The 22,389-nt window shown below is 32.3% G+C and overlaps 1 protein-coding gene across 1 annotated transcript; it reads right to left on the bottom strand.

The window, feature by feature from the left end:
- Positions 1-56: 56 nt before the first annotated feature.
- LOC130891619 (suppressor APC domain-containing protein 2) lies at positions 57-21,835 on the bottom strand. The gene is made up of 3 exons (XM_057796460.1): positions 20,740-21,835; positions 1,288-1,500; positions 57-401 (listed from the first exon to the last, which is right to left on the bottom strand). Exons 1-3 carry the CDS (start codon positions 21,733-21,735, stop codon positions 276-278), a joined length of 1,335 nt encoding a protein of 444 aa, XP_057652443.1. The 5' UTR covers positions 21,736-21,835; the 3' UTR covers positions 57-275.
- Positions 21,836-22,389: the final 554 nt, after the last annotated feature.

Here is a 22,389-nt window from a genome sequence, read left to right as displayed (position 1 = left end):
ATCCTACAAATTGTGATAGTCTCTACAAGTAAGATTTTAATCAAAATTAAACTAAATAAAAAACACAAAGTGGCAGCATTTATTTGTTATAATCTATTAGAAATTTATGTATGGCACCAAATATGTCTTTTTATTAAAATATCTTTTTTTTTTGAAAAATAACAAGGTAACTCACAAATTTTTCACAACACATTACAATGTTCCAAATTCGTATAACGCTCATTTGTCTAATTAAATTATTTATTATACACATTTCATTGAGAATGGAATTTTTATTAAAACACTGCTTCTTCCTGTACATTGCTTCTTTTTTGAGGAACAGATCTGTGTTGCAGAACTTGAATTAGATTGGCCTTTTCTCGTTCAAGAACTGATATTCTTTCGCTTTTCTTGCTTACTTCCTGCAAAAAAATTTTTTTTTGTAAATGACAAAATTATACAAGGTTATTGATTATTAAACTTTTCTCATAATTTATATTAATTAATAATCGTAGAATCCAACATAGAGAAGATAAAATACGAGCGTTCATGGATCAAATAACTGCATTTAATTTATATGCGTTATTTTGATCTGCATTTCAAGCCCGAGCAAGACTCCACGAGGCTACACGGAGGGAACGTGAGTGTGCATGATGCTCTCGTCTTCTTTCGTCTTCACTCGCCTCACTTCCTTGTCGATTCGTTTCGGTTTTTCGAGAACGATTCAAAAGACGTTAGGTTGTAAATAAAGTAAATGACGCGTGGGATAGAGTATAAAGAGAATCGAATATAGGTACTACATTTTTTGTTACTTCTTGTGGAGGGCAATGAATAATTTTTGTGTTATAGGTATACAGGAGTTGAAATAAAAAAATCATCAATTGCGATCTTTAGGAGGAATCTGAGAGAGAGAAAAGCTTTAATTACATCTGTTTACGGTAGGTTTGTTCCAACCTGTTAATCCGGACCGTTCTTGGGAGTGTTTATAGATGTTTTCTGCGCAATTTCAGTATATAATTTGTTGAAGATTAATGTCACATTTTATTAACTAAATTAAAAACAATTGAAGATAATTTCTTCTCTTCAATGTAAAAAAATAACAATGTACTTTTGAGACAAAACCGCGAATTAATTTTATTTTCTTTCAACTGGTTTATACCATCATTTATGTTGAGAGCAAGGACAAGTTGGAACCCATTTGAGCATGATGGAAGCACTAACGTTCATTTTACGATCTATTGGTTGATATGAAGTTTAATTTACTGAAATCAATAATGTGTATTATATCTACTATTGTATAACACTTACCTCTGTGAGTAATCTATTTTGTTGTTTTAACCTTTCTGATATATCTTGAGGTGGTGGATTGATTGGCGGGTAATGATTGACAGCTAAATTCATATGAAGTGGAAGTCCTCCTCTTTCCCAACTTTCCGTCAGCGCCGCTAGATGTCTATTAACTTCCAACACTCTCGCTCGTTGTAATTCTAACCTTTCTTGTTGTGCTTCAGACCAATGCTCCTGAAAATATATTTTGGGTTTAGTTTGATTTCGATTCCAAATTTTTCGATTATCAATCGTTTTAGGTACCTTAGTTAAAGAGAATGATAAAATTAAATAGATAGAAAAGTAAAATGTATAAAATGCTTAATAATATTCTGGCTCCTTTCCAATATATGTTGGTTATTGAATGCGGGCTTCTAACTTCAGAAAAACGTTTAAACGGTTGTTGTTTTTTATATATTTATATTTTTGTTCAGTCTCCCATTGATGAATATATTTTATATTGTAAATATACGAGGATGGACCTAGAAGTTCCTGGCCCAACAAAGAAAACACAAAAATTTTGGAAAAAAATACATCTATTTTTCAACGTATTCTCCTTTTAGCTGCATACACTTTACGCTGCGATGTTCGATATCATTTTTATAATGAGAATCGACCAGCACCTCAAAATAGCCATTAACTGCCGACATCACCCTTTCATTATTGGAAAATATTTGACCACCGAGCCATTTTTTCTACTCTGGGAACAGAAAATAATCCGAAGGGGCTGAATTTAGTGAATAAGGTGTATGAGGTAGCATTTTAAACTTTAATTAATTAATTTTGGCCATTGCAATAACGGATGTGTGAGCTGGTTCATTGTCTTGATGAAACGACAATTTCTTCTTAACTAAATGCGGCCGTTTTTGCTTGATTTCTTCTATCAAACATTGCAATAAGTTTGCATAATATTCGTCATTCATTGATAGTTTTTCCTATTTCAAGATAGTCAATGAAAATTATCCGACGCCATGACGATACCAGCAGTTGGAACGATTGTTGCCTTCTTTGAAGCCGGTTCTCTCTTTTCAGTCCATTGTTTTGAATGTTCTTTTGTTTCATATCATGTCCAAATTTTCAGTTAATATGTGGTGTGCCGCTTTTTTAGAAATGCCTACTATATCTGCTATCTCTCGCACTTTCAGTCGACGATCATCGAGTACGGCTTTGTGGATTTTCTCCAACATTTCTGGAGTCGTCACCGAATTTGATCGACCACTGCGATGCTGGTCTTCGCAGATCGTACGGCCTCGTTTAAACCCTCCTACCCAATATTTTAATGTTGATAACGAAGAAGCAGTCTAACCCAGACTAGAATCTAGTTCAGCTTTTATATTAGGCCTCCTCTAGTTTAAACCATCTATCTCTATCTTGAACTGTATGTATCCAATTTCCTACAATTTTCTTTACATCGTCACTCCATCTTGTTGGCGGCCTGCCTCTACTTCTCTTATCCATTCTTGGCCTCCACTCCAATATTCTTTTCGTCCATCTATTATCCGTCATTCGGGCTACATGGCCTGCCCATTTCCATTTCTTTTGGGCTATAATTTCAATAATGTCCTTAACGTTTGTTCTTCTTCTTATATTCTCATTTGTAATTCTATCCCTTCTCGTAATTCCCAACATTGCCCTTTCCATTGCCCGTTGCGCCACTCTCATCTTTCCTGCAGTTTGTCTCGTGAGGGTAAGCGTCTCTGCCCCATAGGACATCACAGGTATAACACACTGCTCATATACTTTTCTCTTTAGGCTTATTGGTAAGTCTGATTTCAAGGTACTACTCAACTTGCCAAAAGCTGTACACAAAGGAAAATTGAATTTCAAGATCAGTCGGATTAGAATTTCTTGTTTGTTGTTTACTTGGGTTGTTGATTGTCAATAATAAATGTTAACACCCCATATCTCATTACAACAACACTTCCTCTTATAAATTCATGGAAACTTTTTATGTTAAATATGATTAACATATCGCAAGACAAGGCATTTCTTCATTTGATATAGATTCCTGTATCAGATACCATCTGTATTTATATTTAATCGTTATATACCATTATAATTAATTATGAGCAATCTTTAAATAAGTAGTTAGAAGTTGGCATTTTTAAATTCCTTTATGGTAAAATCATTTGGTAGAAGAAGAGTCACTCACATAGCTGTTATGTTTAATATTTATGTTAATGCTTATCAATTTTAAATGGATGTGTTCTTTGAAAAGTAAATATTGTAATAAATTGACTCTGATAAGTGTCAATTAAAAATACTAGCATCCTGTGAATATATTTCTAAACTTCAATCAATTATCCATTGGTTATAAATTAATTTGTAATTAATTTATAGTTTAAAAAACTAAAAACACGCTTTTAGTAATAATCACATCAAAGAGTAAAAGATAATTGTTGGCATAAGAATAAAATTACTCGTGAGGAAATTAATGTCATTATCATAAAAAAGTGGGGTTATTTCTATGTTTTTAAACTCTGTTTTTCGAAGGTAAAGCAAACTGGAAGAGGATACCGGATGGGAAACAAAGAAATAAAAATAATATGTTATGCTGATGACGCAGAGATCATCTCAGAAGACGAATATAACTAACAAAGGCTACTGTATAGGTTTGAACAAATAGCGGAAGCTTTTAACATACAAATACCCCTGATGAAATCCAAATCTTTTACAGTATTTAGAAAACTAAGAAGATGTAAACTCGCAATATACAATCAGAGTGTAGAACAAGTGATATTATTCGAATATCTAGGAGCGAACATAACAAGTAATAGAAATCTGATTAATTAACTTGGTTATTTGTTTCTTATTCGCTCCGAGTGTGACTGCAGCGCCACAGTAAATATAAACTACGGGAGGCTGTTAGAGTATGTTTTATTAAGTTTTTCAATAGTAAACGGAAAAATTTTGGAAAAAAGTATAATAAATAGTTATAAATTAGTCGTCAAAAAAAATGTGACAATTTAATACTTACTACAATTTTATAATTATCTTGAACAAGCCAAAAACACAAGTAAGTATAATGATAAAATATATAACAGAATGCAGTAAACGTATATAATATTAAGTTGCTTCAAATTTATCTCAAAGTCTCGTAATAATAATTAGGAAAATATTTAAATAAAAAAAGGAATGATTAAATTGTTTTTTCAATAGAATAAGTAAATATTTGCTCAATTAATTAATTTTTTTATTATTTTTAGTTGAACCAAAGACATGGATATTATTATAAAAACAGTGGAAATAAAGTCAACCGAAGATTCATTTATTTTTGGAGACTTGTAAATTGAAGGAAATATTGTTGGAATGTAGCTAGGACTCAACTCCTCGTCTGATTTTTTGCCTCCAATAAAATAATCGCTACAAATATAATCATATGGTTTGGAAACCCATCAATGCTAAAAATTATATTTTTTATTAATTTTATCACAGTATTAATTAAACTGTTTGTAAAATAAAATTTTTTCACTGTAATTCATTTTTCTTATAATCATTACATTTTTCTAATATTAAAATTTATTCATTTATAAATTTTATGTTTACTTTTTTATCACAGAATTCCAAAAAAATTATTTACGTATACTAAACTTAACAATTTTACAAAGATTTACAATACTCCGAATTATTATTTTTGATAACAATGAGGTTATGGTACTACTTACTTAAACCTTTTAACTGCAGCTATCCACCGATTCCGTTGATTTATTTTCTGCTAGTTTTTTTACAATTCACTACACAACAACTCTAAAGCCCATTTTTATTTAATTCATAATAATTAAAACAGACAAAAAATTTTAACGTGTATTTGTTTATAATTTCGGTTATAATAGCCTCCCGTAATGCTCAAAGTGACCACTGCGAACGCTTCAGTCGATTTAATTTCCCCTACCATGCCTTCCCTCGGAGCGAATAGGGCGAATTATTTTACACCGTGGATAAAGGAAGCCAATACGCCCAAATATTTCGAATATCTAATAAAAATAAAATGCTCAGGAAATTCAAAACTAAGAAGTAGAAGAATCTGACATGAACTAATTAATATGAATCAAATCAAACTAATTGAAAAAAGAGCCGGGAGTCGGCCTATACTAATGACACCCCCTTTGTCAAGACCCTGGATCCGCTCTTGGGCGAATAAATTTATGACTATCATGAGCAAAGTCAGATATACCTGTGTGACACCAGTAATGACATACGCGATAGAGACTAGAGCAGAAAACACCATAACTAATAGCTTTTAAGAACTACTGAAATACGAACGCTGAGATCAATAACGGGACGCACATTATTTGACTACAAGAGAAATGATGAAATAAGGAAGATATGTGACATACAAGATGTATTGAGATGGGTGGGAAATCGGCGGAAGGAATGGAGAGATCACGTAGACAGAATGTCAGATGACAGGTTGGCAAAGAAAGAAAAACCGAATACGTCCCGACCACCTACAAGATGGTATGAAAGCTGGTCTTCATCATCCCAGCTGCAGCTAGGCAACCATTAATACAAACACGGAATTAAACTAATAAAACCAAGACCTACATTCACAATGTTGAGCGTCCATCTTACCGTAGAGAGCAATTTTGTGCTCATATGAATATGAGACAAGATAGGAATAATGGAAAGCGACCTACTCAGTGAATAATGTTCAGTAAGCATTAGGACAATCCCCAGACTCAGACTAATGATTACAAAACGCAATTTGAAAATGTCATTCAAAGCATCCCACGCTTTTATATTAATTTTCTCATCAGTAATTTTTTTCTTATCCCATGAATAATCTTTATTGTTCAATTGAAGCTTTTTGGTTTTTTAAATCGTATTCTATTTTTTACGTTTTAGTTCGATTTGTTAATTGATAGGAAATAAATTTGGTTGATTTTATCCATTATATCGAATACATTTTTAAACACGACGTACTTGTATTATTCATTTTATTATAAAATGTTTTACAAATAATTGAATTGTGCGTAAAAGAAGTTTGATAAGTGCCAAAGTCAGGCTAAAGCTTATAAAAAAAATTATTTACAAAATTAGATCTAAAAGAAGAAAACAAAAAAAAAATGAATACATATATACCTGTATTATTTTATAAATAGCGAGTTCAGTTAAACATTCCAAGTAAACTATTAAAAAGTACAAAATAAACATGTAAATGTAGGTTAATATCATCTTAAACATTCCGTATAGAACAGTGAGACATTTGTGTAAAGCGGAAATTAAGAACATGTTATAACGAACGACACGTATGGTAATTACAAGAACTATGTCATTATGCTTCAACCTAGTACGTACACACCTATTGGAATACTTTATGAATGACTAGAATAGATATACTATACATGACACGAATTTGAAAGCAAAAATATAAAATTATACTTAAAAGTGAAGTGAAGAAGTTTTATTTTTAATTATTAATGTATAAAATGAGACTTACAAAACATGAGCAATCGGTTAAAAATCAGAAAAATGGAAAAAGAATGAGGGAAGGGAACTTTCAAGATGAAGAATGGATCAAGTAAAAGGAGACAAATATGAATGCAAAAAATAAAATAACGATGCTTGGATTTTATTGTACTATATTTTTATCTATGGGTTCGAATATTTCATTAATTTTTTTGTTATATACTTATACAGAGTTTTCAGAAAAAGGTGATCCCGTATCTGGGATAGAGTACCTTTTTGGTGTAAAATTAAATGATGTTTAAGCTCACTTGAAATTCTGCTTAATAAATCTAATATTGGAATAGTTAAGTTAAATGCTACTTGGTACGTACCGTGTAACTAGCGCCCTCTATGAGAGTCAGACAGACACAAATTCATTGGATGTATCAGTAAACCCCAAATATTTTTCATTTTTCTATCTATCGTAGAGACGGGAACAACTTATTTTGAAACACCCTGTATATATAAGTGCTTCCCTCTTGTACCAAAAAAACAAAATTATATACAGAGGTCGGCATAAGTCGTCCAGAACCGGTCGTCCAGAACGCGATGAGTCGGCAACAGATCCAGTTTTTAAGAATTTCTGGTACATCTTCCACACTGTTGAACGATTCAGTAGCTGCGAGTTTGGAAATAAATATGACGTAACAAAAAAAATTGAAGCGTAAACTACTCGACGAGCACGTGTTATCTTGAGACAGACACAACTGTCTGAAGCACGAATATGTTTCGTTTTAATCATTCTTTGTCAGCGTTGCCAGACTTATGAGCGTTGACTGACCTACGCCGACTAACTAAATCAATCTTCATTCCATCATCAAAATATGCATATTGGAAAAATAATAATCAATTTCCTTGTTACTAAACTACAGCGTTGCCCAAATTTTTCGCCGTCGCCCGTTTCGCGACACTCCTTATGAACAAATATTTATTCACAAATACAGGAGGGACAGAATAAGAAATTGTAGAATAAGAAAGATAATGAGTCATATACACATTAATCGATGACATCAAACCCAAACAAATAATCTGTTATGGTGGTCACGTAATAAAGAATTTCAAACAACAGAATACTTAAAAAGATCCTAAAGTGGACACCACAAAGGGAAAAGAGATTAAATACACCACGAAGAATCTAGAGACACAGAGAGCATTTATAAGGAAATGGAAGAAAGAGAACTAAGAGAATACCTATGGTATGTTAGAGATAGATGGCGGTTAGAAATCGGAAAACGTTGTAAACTGTGATATATATAAATACTTTTATATCCATTTGGCTGTTTTACAAATTAATAATTTCAATTTTTCTCAATTTTTGATGATAAACTGTCAGCTTATCTATTTGTACAAAGCTGTCTTCAATTTCAAGCACAAAGTATCGAATTGGTTTAATGAAAATCCAAGAATAATTTATAAATAAGAAGTATTACCTTCGATACTAAATAAATATGCAAAATTTCAAATGAATTCGACGTTTTGAAGAGCTGAAAAATCGACTTCAATGATTTTGTTATATACATAGAAGCGTTATGAAAATCAGCATTTGAAGTGAAAATTCGACCTGTTTAAAAAAGTTTGTAAAAAGTAACTTGGAAAAATGAATTTATTCCACTATTTAGCAGAGTTTCGTAGATTTTTTGTAGGTTTTGTAGATAATCATTTATATTAATCTCTTTTATTATCATCTGACCAAAACTAAAAGATTTAATATTGAAAATGATAATAACACAATAACGAGTAAAATGTAGATCCACTAACCCACTTTTCATACTACAAAATAGAAATTATTTCTCAAGGAAATTACTATTATACTTTGCGCGTGCCGGAATTCACAAGAAGGTTATTATAATGAAAGAAATAGTGTTCTAATTAAATATTTAGGCAAAAATCAAGTCAATGTCGTCGTGTTTAGATATAAACGGCTTTAATTTTGTTTTTATTATAACTAGTTCCAGGAGTTCTATAAATATATTTTATTATTTATTCAATAGTATGTCTTTCTGGATACTACGGGGTGGCGCATTGGAACGTGCATTTTGTACCTTTTTCCATTTAGATATAAATGGGGAAACAAAAAATTATTGAACATTATAGTGTTATGTCCAGACTGGTGGCCGTACGAAAAAGATTTAACATAAACCACCATTATTTTTTAACAAGGAATCGATTTCTGTATTCAAATTTCAATTTTGATGTTCAGGGTGGCCCAGAAGACACTTTTTTTTTAATTGTAACCCTATTGCTTGACATCGTAAATTGATTCCACACCCTATTTACAATAACTTTTACTTAGGTTACTTTTTTTGATAGGAGCAACCGTATAAATGCGCGTTCTACGAAAACTGCAGTAGTAGTAGTAGCTTCGAGTTTTAACCACATTCAACAGTCGTCTTAGAAATATCTAGCATCGAAAACAGAATCAAGATTATCACAAGAAAATCCACGATTGTCTATATGTAAGAGATCGTTTGTCAACGAATTTTTAACTGCCTGCATACAAGCTGAAATTAACACAATTGAAAGAATACGACTTCAGAAAAAGTCTCATTCATTTTCCAATTTTGACAATATTCTTTCCTCTGATGACGCCCCTTCCCACTTCAATGGGTTTGTGAACCATAAATATTGTCATTACTGGAAAAGTGACAAGGTCCTTCTTTTTTTCTTCTTGGTATCTTCACTGCTGGTTTTAGTGCAGCTATTTTCTTGAATACATGGCGGAATCTTCACTGGTTTAGTCAGTAAATTCTTCAGCTCGTCGTTTCTTCTCGTGACGGCGTCGTTCATCATTTTTTGTATTTGATTCTGGTCATCACCGAATCAGAAAACGATCTACAGAGACAACTCTTCCAATTCTTCTTGGTAAGCCGCCAACTCATTATGAACATTTCTATCAGCAAAACCAAATGTATGACAATTGCGAAGGATCCGCTCAGATGTAAGCTGGTGGTGGAGGACAATCCCATAGAACAAGTTATGCAATTCAGATATCTAGACATAGACATTTCAAGTACCCACGACCCAGTTAAAGACCTAAGAAGCCAGATTAACAAAGCATCCGCACTATCAGGATGCCTACGAGATATAGTCTGGTCCAACCCGTACATGCGCAAAATTAGAATCTACAAGACTTGTATCAAACCCATCATGACGTACGGCACGGAAGTCCGCGAGGACACCAACAAGACGAAACAAATGCTGAGGGTGGCCGAGATGAAAACACTGAGAACAATAGTGGGGAAAACAAGAAGAGACAGAGTAAGAAATACAGATGTCAAAGAGCAATGCGAGATACAAGACATTTTAAGATGGGGAAGACAAAGTAAGAGGCAATGTTACAACCATGTAAGACGGATGGATGAGAACAGACTTCCGAGAATAGTCCTAGAAAACAACCCGCCCGGCTCTAGGCTTCCCGGGAGACCACCTAAAAGGTGGAAAGATAGTTGGCAATGCAGAGTCAGCTTCAGAATTAACAGGTCGACAGATCTCCAAGAAGTAGGAGAAGATTCTGGTCCAGTTCTCCGTAAATTTGCTGGGTCTTGATACAATAAGGGGCTCATGCTGATATTAGTATGGACTTGGGTTATCAAATTATACAATTCAGATTTTTCAAAAACTAACTTAATTTAAGAAAATTTTTAATCTTTTGACAATAGAAAAGTTTTTAAACTCTGTCAAGCTATCTTCTGACACAGGAATATTTAACTCAAATATTACTTGGTATAATTCATCGTGTATTGCATTTTTGATAGTTACTGATATTTATTATCCTGGCATGTTTATGAATAAGCTATAAGCGTAACTATGGAGAATCCTGTAGCAAGTGTTTTAAATACTGTAACGTCAATAAGGATAATATAGAATAAGTTAAAATATGCAATAAGGGAGTCACACCTTTTATAAATGCGGCGACATAATTATTTATTAGATATAAAAAAAGTTCAAATTGATCTATTATCCATCTTAATGAGACATGGTATACACATAATATTCGAAATTGAGGTTAAGTAGATTTGTCTAAAGTAGATTTAGACAAATTGGATCTAGATAATTGTGACATTTGTATGACTTTCCAAATTTCAACTTCTCATGTTACTCTTAATTTCATAATTTATAGTACACAACTTCCAGAGATTTTTTTCGGTTTAATGGCAGTTAAGACAAAATATTTTGGAACGAACTATACATAAGTAGACCATAAAACATTGTATATTCTTGTACACATCTTGAATTTTTAAATGAAAATTACCTTGTCAACAAGCAATATGTTATTTACACCAAGCGCAACGGTATTTTTTATCTTTTAAAATTATCATTTAGATGGAACATTGTGTAAAATGTGACTCCTACTACAACAACCTTAAACATTCTTGAGAAAATTAATGATCGTGTGACATTCACATATACAGGTTGTCCGTAAGAAGTTAATTCAAGTAAGGAGAAGGTATTTTATTAGGTATCTTCACAGGGTATAAAATACAAAACTTATCGATAGGTTGTAGTCCTTTAAAAACACACCAACAATGTCAATTTTGCCAAATTATAATAAGTTAGTAATGTGGTACATAAACAGCACTCTTTGCTGAATTCGTTATAACACCCTATATGTTTTCTGGCTTCCCTCAACCAATGTCCTTTCACAGATGCAGATTGTATCAATTACTTAGCAGCAATTATTAACTGATGTTATTTCGCTCGCAGCACAATACTTGAAAGTGACCTACTTCCTTTTTCTACCTATGTTTAAAATGGTTTATAGTAGAGAAATTTAAGGTAATTCATCATTAAGTCAGTGGTTAATAAATTATTAACTTCACTGTTTTGTTCAAAAGTTTTGTATTTTTAAGATATAGACACAAAATTTTTAAATTTTAAGAATTAAATAGAAAAAATATGAGTGGATCTAAAAGGATTTCTGGCGTCTCGCAAGGAAGGGGAGAAAATTTTTGAATCATTTTGTTTAGTTTTCATAATGCTATTAATCATTTAGGAGTAGGAAAATGTCTTAATCAATGATTTTCTTGAAGAATACATAGTATAATTCAGTTTGATATTTTTATTTTACAAATTTGACTAGCTGGCCTTCTTTTAAAACACTTTTACCCCGAAATTTTGACACCATTGGTAACAGTAAGTCGTGGAATTTTTAGTCATCGTTTGTTCGTCTTAGTGTTGGGAAAGTTAGGTTAGGTTAGATTAGGTTATTATTATTTTGTATTTCATTTAAAACCTTAACGAACTATAAAGTTAAAAATCTAAGTACTATGTAGTCAGAACTGATATACACCCAATAAGTATAACCTGAGTTTTAAATTATTTAAAGACATAACCTCAACAATCCAACAAAATGTTTAAATTTTCTTTACCCCTTCGCCGTACGAGACGCCAAAAATCCTTTCAGATACACTTATTTTACATATGTGTATGTACGTAATTGCAGGTGATTGTGAGCGTTCCAATTTTCGGATCTACAGCCATTTTGTGAATTTGGACAAATCAGATTTTACTAGTGATATAAGAATGAATTTTTAATAATAACCTTAGCTAAACATGATATAATAATTCTTTTCTTACTTGACAGAGCTTTTTAAAGCTACTTTGTAGCTTTAAAAAAAGCACTCGCTTTGTGCATGAAGAGATTAAATGATTATCTTAACTTTTTCTCGGCTTCTTCTATTGTTTCTTCACGTAAATAATAATTAACACTCGAAATTATTTTTTCTTCATACCTCCTAATAACGAACACAAGTTTCTTTTTATGTATATTAAAACTAATCTATCAGTCAAATTGATGTAAAATTTTGACTGCTGACATACGAAAAATTGATAGAAATTTACCATATGACTTATTGAGCTATCTAACGAATTGTCGAAATCATCTGATGATCACATGCCTAAAAAGTATCAATGAAGTCTTCTACGATAATAAAAATAAACAATGCAAAACAACTGAACTATCGATCAAAAATCAAGAAAAACTAACACGGGTACTGACGAGAAAGTAGATTGTTTACCCCACGGCCATCATTTTGACGTGATCAACTGTTCTTAGATTGCTTAATTGAAAGTGTTTTCACCCTCTAAAAAGTCTCTCTTACTTCTTATCGCGATCGTATATCATGGTTTGGGTGGAACTTCTTATTTCATAGTAATATTTTGATCCTTTACGCCATATCTCAACAGTTATGATGAATTCTATGTAACCGATTACTCGCTCTCAATGAGTTGCCGACATTATGATTACCTCGGTGACCACCAGCATTTCAAGTTATTCGTGACAAAAAAATTAATAAACAATTGTGGTACTTTATTATTCATTATTTCGAAATTCCTGTTATTCTGTATTCTAAATTGCGCCGATTTTATAGTTTTTTTTTTCATTATTTAAATGTAAGTAACTGTTATGTAAACTGTTATTTTGAATAGTTTGTGGGTTATAAAAACGGTTTCACAAATAAACGTTGAATCTTAAAAATTATTAACTTTTTCATTCATCTTCGTTTTATCTCTACTGTATAATGGATGTCCATTTTTCCATCTAAATAGTTTTTGTGTTTCCTGGATGATTTTTAAATTTAAAAGAACTTCTCTTCTGTTAAACAAAGAATCTTCTTTTGAATAATATCCAGGCGTAGAATCCATGGAAATGTAACTAATAATGCTATTAATATCTTAGACGACGCCATCTGAAAGTTGTTCGTCCTGTATTCATTTCCATACCGAAAGTTGCGTTTTGAGTGTTCCATGTAGTAAAAGTGACAGTTCCGTACTGCAAAACACTTTAACTTCCTTAAATGTGACTCTAGCCACTTCAATGTTGACAGTTGACAATTTCACTTCGATGATTTTGCATAACCTTAAATTTTTAATTTTATGAAATTATTTGTTTTATCCGAAGTTTTGTCTTAATTAATGAGTAACAATGAATGGTGAAAAAACATCAGCGTTGAAGAGTCACTCGAATCTACGCCACCTGATCTCACCGAAGAAAGCAATGTGGCCGTCCTTAATTCGTTGCCGGATAAATCTCGAAAAACAGTACGAGCTCTTTATGAAGTGGTTTCATCCACCGGAAAACATAGTGCTCGCTTATTTTTCAGAAAAATCTATAATCTGGAAAAGTTTATGGTCTACATTCTCGATTATTAAAAGTACTCTGGCAATAAAACAAGATGTTCGCATCAACAAATATCCATAACGTCATCAATTTCCTGAAGAAACAAACCAAAAGGTACACTGCAAAAGAATTAAAAAACCTTAACCAGAGAAAATATAAAAGCATTCTTGTTACATTCTTATGCGTCGTCTAAAAAATGTTGTGTACGCCGCGACTGAGATACTACTCGTCTGTTGCTCGCCTCGCTTCGCTCGTCTCGTAATTTTCAGACTCGCCCAACAAAGTAGCACTTTCAGTCCTTGACATACAAATAACTATTCTTAGGCTTAAGTTGTTTCAAGGGTTACGAAACGACATTTGATGCTGAATATTATTATGTTCTACACCACAGGAGGTCACAAGCGAAAATTGAATTTGGGAATCTACGAGGTCTCTAACTAATTTTGTGATGGAAAGTACTTTTACAACAATTTTGCAAAAAATTGTATAAGATGAAAAACTTGGTAACTCAATAAGCGTGCAAGATAATGAAGTTCGAGCATATAAGTCTTCCAGGCACGTTTTGACGCCTGATAGTTGATGGTCATGAAAATCCCACACAATAAGAGAACAAGTTCCACTTGCAATTGCAAAAGTCCTCAACAATATATTACACAAGCCCGCATTTGATATTATGAAGAGAATTCTTTTGAACAATAACACCGTTCAGGGACGAATATGCAAAATTGGCGACTTGGAAAACTTTGTCACTTTCCTTCAAAACAGCAAATTGACTGTTCAATAGGACGAGTCTACATTACCAACAAAGCTATTCTCTGTTGCCCCAATGAATGATAAATCCCTACAATATCATCGCCATGGAAGTGTTTATTGGGATAATGCCAGAAGAGTTGATCATCATTAGCACAGACGAAAAACTTTTGGTGGCAGCGCAACATCGCAACACAGTCTTGTGGAATATTACTGAAAACTACAGTAATAAGCCTAGTCAAATAACGCTTCAGTGTGGTTTAAACCAAGAATCAGTTCAAAAATCAATGAATATGGAGAGTTATGGCTACAACTAATACAGTATCTAGATGGTTGGATAGTCGGCAAGTTCATCCACTACACTTAATGTTTTTTATCTTCACCATTTTATTTTTATTTCGTTAATTTCTCTCGAAATTTACTGAATATTCACTTGATCAACCGAAAATGTGGAAAATATGTATAACTATCAATAAGTTATTTGGCTAAGGAGGTCCATGGTATCAGTTCAGTTTGCCCAACATAGTTTGAAAAACCGTGATCTATTGGAATCTCCACTTTTTTGATATAATACAAAAATGAACACGAAGTCGCCAATAACAAATTTCAAGAATGAATTCGAACATCATGCATTATTGTTATTTCGGGATCATACAAAAATAAAACATTAATGTGGTACACTAATTTTATGTTAAGCAGTGTAATACTGAACAAACTGTTTACGTATATTACACCTAAACTCACAATTACACTGACTTTGTCTTCAGAGGCCAAAGCTAAAGTTTTTTGTCTTTTATTATCAATTTTCTATAGAGTGTACTAGAAAGAAAAGAAACAAAGATGTAATGTAACGCTTTGTTATTTGTACTAATTAATTATATGGAAATTATTTCCGGCTTATTTAATCCCCGCCCACTTTATTCTATTCTCTTATATCAAAATTTTTTGATTCGCCGGTTATGTGGACTAGTGGTTCTACGCCTATTATTATAAAAGACAATGCACTCATCAGAATTACAACAAATCCAAATTCTTTGTACTATTGAGAGAACGAAGAAGAAACTAAATCGTAATTTTTTTTTCCTTCAAACTTGAGTAGAACATGACATTTTTAATCTATTTGCCAATCCAAAAGTTTTTTTGACAACGTCTCGTTGTTATTGGCATCATCAGTAAAATTACTTTCACTTCCGCTGGGAGCGTCAGTAAAAGTAAGACTAATTAAATTTACCCGAAACAAAATGAATACCTATAATTTCGTTGGCCTATAATATTGGTTTTTATATATTTTAATGTTAGACATAAGTTATATGGAGTTAAATAAGTTCCTGTATATTTTTTAGACATTTACATAATTTTTTAGGTGCTCTACAAGCAGTTTCATACACACCAGCTGATTTAGTGGATAATAAATTATATTTTGTACTTTCTGCTATATCTTTTACCTGATAAGGTGTACAATCTAACTCAGTTTATGGCTTTTAGAGTATAAATCTTATTTTTTAATAACTATAGTTCACTTTAAAATGAATGAAAGCACAATTTTCATTACCTAGGAGGTCAACCCCAATATAACATTATAAATTAGTGACGAAGAATTTTTAAAATAATATCTTTTCATTGTTTGTTCCTAGAATTCATAAAAATACCAATTTACTTCAATTCATGTCTAAATTTGTAATCTCTACAGGTAGAAAATATTTACAATTCAAGAACAATTAAATTAACCCTTTTATTAACTTCCTTAAAATCATAATACTGTTAAACATATTGTACATTATTATAGTTTGTGAAATCTTGTGATTCTGATACACAGAAGTATTAGTTTTGTGATAAAAGGCGATAGAATTTGTGCAATATAAATTAAATTACATTTTACTGTTCAGATGAAAACTTTAGTGTTAAATGTACATGAGGCTCAGTGGTGGATTTACCAGCAGGCTGAGTATGCTATAGCCCAGGGCTTCTAAACTGTGAGTCGCGACCCCCAGGGGGGTCGCGAGACTACTGAAAAAGGGTCGCAAAGATCTGATACTTTTCAATCATTATAAATAAAATTTTAAAATTAGTATACACACTACGTACAAATATAAATACAAATAAAAATCATACAAAATACTATTGTAGTTTTATTATAACTATTTTTTGAAAAAAGTGGCAATGCAAAACTGTTATGTAGGGCCTATAAATGAAAATATGGAAGTAGCATTTAAAATAATAAATACAACGCGCTCCTCGATTTTCAACTGAACGTTTATATGGAGGAGGGGGTCGTTTAAAATTTCCTAAGCTTGAAGGGGGTCGCTATATAAAAAAGTTTAAAAAGCCCTGCTATAGCCTATGGCGGCAAATTTCAAGGGGCGGCAAATTTTATTCAAAAATTCAAAAAAGATCTATATCATTAATAGTTATTCATGCAACAAGTTGGTGAAGTAATACTTTTTTTTATTAAAAAAAGAACCGCGTCAACCATGAAAGGTTATTGGCGGCGGGACAATGTGAGTAAAGTCTTAATCTAATTTTACAAAACAATTACGCACTATATTAATTTGTACAGCTTAGTCAATTTTAGAAACTTAATCATTTTATCACTGTTGACATAGTCCAGCGCACTTTTCATTTCACGTGGAAGTTCACTTTCTAGTTGTTCCTGATGGTAGAGTGGACATTCGACAATAATATGTTTTACTATCAAAGGAGTATCGCAGGAGGACAGGTTTTGTTGCTCTTGATTCCGTCGTTTAACTGCACGAGCCGTACAAGTTTCATACAAAATTTTTTCTACGTCCGTAGATTTAAAAAAATTCGACTAAACTTTTATCAATTTTTATTTTGTAATAGTAATATTAAAAGTACAACTTGAGCATTATTAATTTGAAGTGAAGAAGAAGGTTACTATTGGTACTTGAATAGGCAACATTTAATGAGTTCGAAGAAATAACATCGTCTATAGTTGTATTAGTACTTATTAGATTGTTGGTAGGATCATTAAGATTTACACTGTTGCTTGAAGTCGAACTAGATGTTCTAGTTAAAATTTTCACTGCGGAATCCATTTTGTTTTTTATTGAGTCGTGCATGTAACCCTCCGCAACTGTGTTGGATTTCCACCCACCGGAATTCACTAATAGAGACGCCGAAGATCTTCGAGGGAATTTTTGAAAGGATATTGATACCTACAATTTGGGTTTTGCATTTTCCATTTCTATCCCGCAAAAAGAAATGATCTGTTTTGACATTTGTGGGTCGTTCGTTTTTATATTTTTTATAAATGTTTACTAAGTTTAATCTATTGTCAGATATTTCACCAATAACAGTAAATCGACATTTAACATGAGTTTTTGTATCATACACTGTGATAATTAAAACATTTCCGGTATTATTAATATCGTTACACTTCATTTTATATTATTACTCCCTCTGCAGAACTCCTGCTGTTATACCTAATGCATGAGATAATGATCGTCTGCAGCTTGCAACAGAAATTCATTAATTTCATTACGGGCAAATGTTTTAGATTTTTTGGGTCTATAGCCAACTGATTTATTTTTCAAATATGCAATAAGTTTCGAGTATTGGCTGATGTCTACGTCGTTATTTACCATTAGGGTGCCTTTCAGTTTTGAATAAGTTGACCAAAGTGTTGAAAACTCTCACATTTTGGATTTAGTTTCAAAGTAAGCTTTATGTGAAGCTGTTTATGCTTTTTCTAGTACGCCCCTTCATAAAAGAATAATATTCCTTTAAATACTGTTCCCTGGATTTTTCAGGGAGAAGATTCTTAGTCGCAGCAGTTGCCGATTCACAACATCTTCTAGTGTGCAGTTTAAACTTTCTTCACTATTACTCTCCACTAATAATAATACTGTGCTCCTTTGTATCTAGATACAAAACGGATTTTCTTGAACGAATTTCAAGTAATAAAAGTGTGACAGTTTATCGGAAAAACACAGTCCACTATTTTGAAAAAACATTTTTATAATTGCGTTAAAAAATGACACGTTACGGCACTGTTTTTAACGCAAAAGCGTGAAAAATGAACCGCTACAGTACTTTTTTTCACGCTTTTTGACCGATTCAGAATTTAGAAAACATATATCCAAACTTTGTACTTCATATAACTCTGTTTATACTAACGACAAATTATTCAGGCGAGAGAAGTTTTTCTTGCTTGAAAAGATTCAAGATCATGATCGCTATTAAGTAAAGAAGAGCTAAACGCTTCAGTTCTTTTATGCATCAAGTCGAACCTAATGAACATCTTCTTCATATTACGATATAATTAATGATCAAAGGCACACAAAAGTATATTCTGATGTTTTTATAATGATGTGGTAAATGATTGAAATTTTTCTGCTTAAAATAATGTCGTTTAACAATTCTTTCATCTGAAAATAATCAAGGATCTTATATAAAACCTTATTTATCAAATCGTAATTTTGGAATTTCATTGATAAAAAATGCAATTTAAATAATTGTGAACTAAGAAGCCACTAATCAGAACGAAAGTGACTTCGTGTAGGTTTATAATAATGACACCTACTTTGAGTAAATTTCTCTTGAACGCAATTCTTCGAAACAATTTATAACAACCACTTAAATCACGATAGCTTGTATAATAATGTATAACTAATATTTTTTCGAACTTCATTTGTTGTAATAACATAGAACAACAACAACAATCCAGAACAACTGTCAAAATCGCAATACCTCAAAAGCGCGGTGCTAGCTCAAAATTGGCTTCTTTTGGATTTTTTTGAAAGTTTGAACGCAGCGCTATGCCGTTTTAGAAAAATATAGAACAAACTTAGCACAACCTAGAACAATCGTCAAAATATTTCTAGCCCGAAAGTGCGGTGTCAACTTCTTGGAGGTTGTAAATAATATATAATCAAAATTATTTTAAAGGGTATTTAGAAAAACTCAGAAATGGAGAGATGCATTTATTTTGTGGAAACAGTAATGTGTGATTTGACTGATTTGCAAGGAAGTAATTGAAAATTCTTGGCTGTTATTTACTCACCATTTTTTCATTAAAATTCAAAATCTGGAAACTAAGAGTAATAAGTAATATCAAAATTAGCTTGGAAAAAGATTTTCACATTTATTTACCATCAGCGGTTCTATAATTGCAGCAACTACTGCTACCAAAGTCTGTTGGGTAAATAGTTTAAAACTGATAAATCTACAAATTTAAAATAATATAAAACTTATCCACTCATCCCACTACTAAATAATTTGCCCACTCAGGCAAACGAACCTTCGGACTTGAACGAGTTTATTTTAACCTTTCTCAGATGAAACTGACGAATAAATTATGTTCCTCCAGTAAAAAAAGAGAGTTGGAAGTATGTATTCATAATTTGGAAAATAAAAGAAAAAAATGGATATTATAAAGGATTATAAACTAATTACAGAACATTTATTGAAATACTGTTCTCTTTTCCATCTCTATAAATAATACTACACGGAAACGTTCTCAAGTATAAATATTCATTTGTTATTATTCGACAGTGTAAAGAAACTGATCATTTTATTATAATGAATTGTTAATATTACTGTGCTATATTATTAGAGTTTTTGTATATTTTGTTTTAGAATTTATCATATGGAAACTACAAAAGCGGACGTCTCTTCAATTGAAAAATATTTTATGATTAAAAATTTCTATTTTACATTTTTACGTGGCTATATCAAAATCTTTGGTAATAAACAACTCCATTTAAATACTCTGTATAAACTATGTTCACTTGTTGCCAAATAAATATAATCTAGTGTTATTTTAACCTTGAGGACCATTCACTGGATTTTTGCCCTGTATACATATCTTGTAATTTATTTGTTAAGTGTGTCAAATAAACAATCACAAAACACGTCTCATCGATTTCTGTAATTTGAAACTAGTGTTTTGAAATAAATAGAAACATTAATAATATTAGGATGGTGTAATTTTATACTAGATAGAAAATATGTTTCCCATGAACAATCCTCATTCAGTCAGAATGCTTAATTAAGTTTTATACATAAATAATTATGGTAATTTAAATTTTAATGAGATAAAATAGTGTAGAGTATTGAAAATGATATATTTGGTTATTAAATTTTAATGTACTTACCACGTGACCCATTCTTCCTAAATATTTCATTTTATCTTGTACAATAGTGATTTGTTTCATATACCATTCCCTAGCATTCTCGACAGCACTCAATCCCTGCATTAAAACTTCTTTTTCCTGTTCTATTTGCTTCATTCGCTTTAACATATTGTAATCTATCCCGTTCTGTAATGTATGTCTCCGAGGTTCTCTTCTTCTAGGGTTTGTTTTTTTCTGATAAATTCCTCCTTGTACACCTTGAACTTCCCCTTGGATTGCATCTTTTCCATCACCCAAACTCCTGCTAGTTCTCAATAATCCACCGTTGTATGTTTGCCCCTGTCGTTTTTCACCATTTTTGTTTTCTTGATCGCTCATCATAACACCTATCTGCCAATTTTGTAACGCAGTTCTAATTTCAGCTCTATCTAAATTTCCTGCTGTAGCAGCTCGTTCCAAGCCTATGGCGGAACGAGGAGGCTTTGGAGGGCCAAAAAGCATGGGTTTGTTTACGTTTGGAACTGGTTTTTCGAATGTAAGTTTGTCAACCGTTTCTGTATTTCTCTCTTTTCTTTCTGGTAATAATTGAGGCATAGAGAGGGTTCGTTGTTGCGTTATCACATTATTCGGGCGTATTGCGGCAGTATTACTCCAATTCGGTGGTTTCGGAGGGGTGTCCAGATCGAGAAGCGGCGCCGAAGGAGGGCGGTTAGGTTTCACATTGATCGGTTCTTGATGTTTCGTTTCACGTCTTTCTACTTGGTTTCTTAATAAACAAATCTTCAGACCGGCACAAAATCTTTCAAATGATAACATGCTATTAGGTGGCGTAACTTTCCTCAGACTTTCTATAACGCCCTTAGGCAATCCTTTAGTGTTGTCATCTTGCCATCTGTTTTCTATTTCAGAAAAACTAACAAATCCTGTGTGCTTATCATCCATAATGTCAAAAAGGGTGCGCATGGCACTAACAAATTGTTTTGGTAAACCGTCTAGGGTAGAAGAGGGCGATGTCATCTTAAAAAGCACTCGCTTAGTAACTAGCACCGAAACACTTTACTTACACCGTTCGGAATCACTTCGGGCTGGCGCTCGGCATGCAGCAGAGTCTGCGACTGAGTAACTTTACGTTAGAGACGTGGCCAGCGAACCAGGTAAAAGGTGAGTTATACTACAAGAATGGGCATTTGAACATAGGCGTAACCGGTTCTTTTGTTTTTAGGAATGTTGTCAGTTTTATTCAAATTGCCATGCAAATTTTACATTTAAAAAAAAATTCGGAACTGTGAAATCGTATGGTTTTTTTATTAAATAATTATTCCGAATTTGGAATACTGATAAATGTTCTATTGATTTATTCATTGAAATTTCAAGTATACAGAATGTTTGGCAAGTTGAAGCAAATCTTCCAAGAACTTATAAAAGACATCATTTTGAATCTATTCTGTCATACTTACCTATGAAGTTTTGTGAATTATGGAGTTGTTGATATTTTGTCAGTTTTTGGTTATTATACTCATTTGACTTTTTGTGTGATTCTAGTATGATGCTCAAAAATAATATGGGGAGTAATTCATCCTTTTAAATAGATTTAGAAAGCGAGCGCCGTGCAAACTCACACAAGGTGTTAATCCGTATACTCAGGGTTTCGGTCCTTCTCTTTTGCTATAT

This window comes from Diorhabda carinulata, chromosome 3 (genome assembly GCF_026250575.1).
Source record: "Diorhabda carinulata isolate Delta chromosome 3, icDioCari1.1, whole genome shotgun sequence".
Taxonomy (NCBI): domain Eukaryota; kingdom Metazoa; phylum Arthropoda; class Insecta; order Coleoptera; family Chrysomelidae; genus Diorhabda; species Diorhabda carinulata.
The sequence above is the reverse complement of the archived record's forward strand: the minus strand, read 5'-3'. Positions and strand labels throughout refer to the sequence as shown.

Excerpts from the sequence above, each read along its gene's own strand:
- LOC130891619 (XM_057796460.1), bottom strand. The coding sequence starts at position 21,735 with ATGACATCGCCCTCTTCTACCCTAGACGGTTTACCAAAACAATTTGTT. Across the intron at positions 1,501-20,739 it reads TAGGAAGAATGGGTCACGTG|GAGCATTGGTCTGAAGCACA; the intron begins GTAAGTACATTA and ends ATATATTTTCAG. Across the intron at positions 402-1,287 it reads AAAATAGATTACTCACAGAG|GAAGTAAGCAAGAAAAGCGA; the intron begins GTAAGTGTTATA and ends ATTTTTTTGCAG.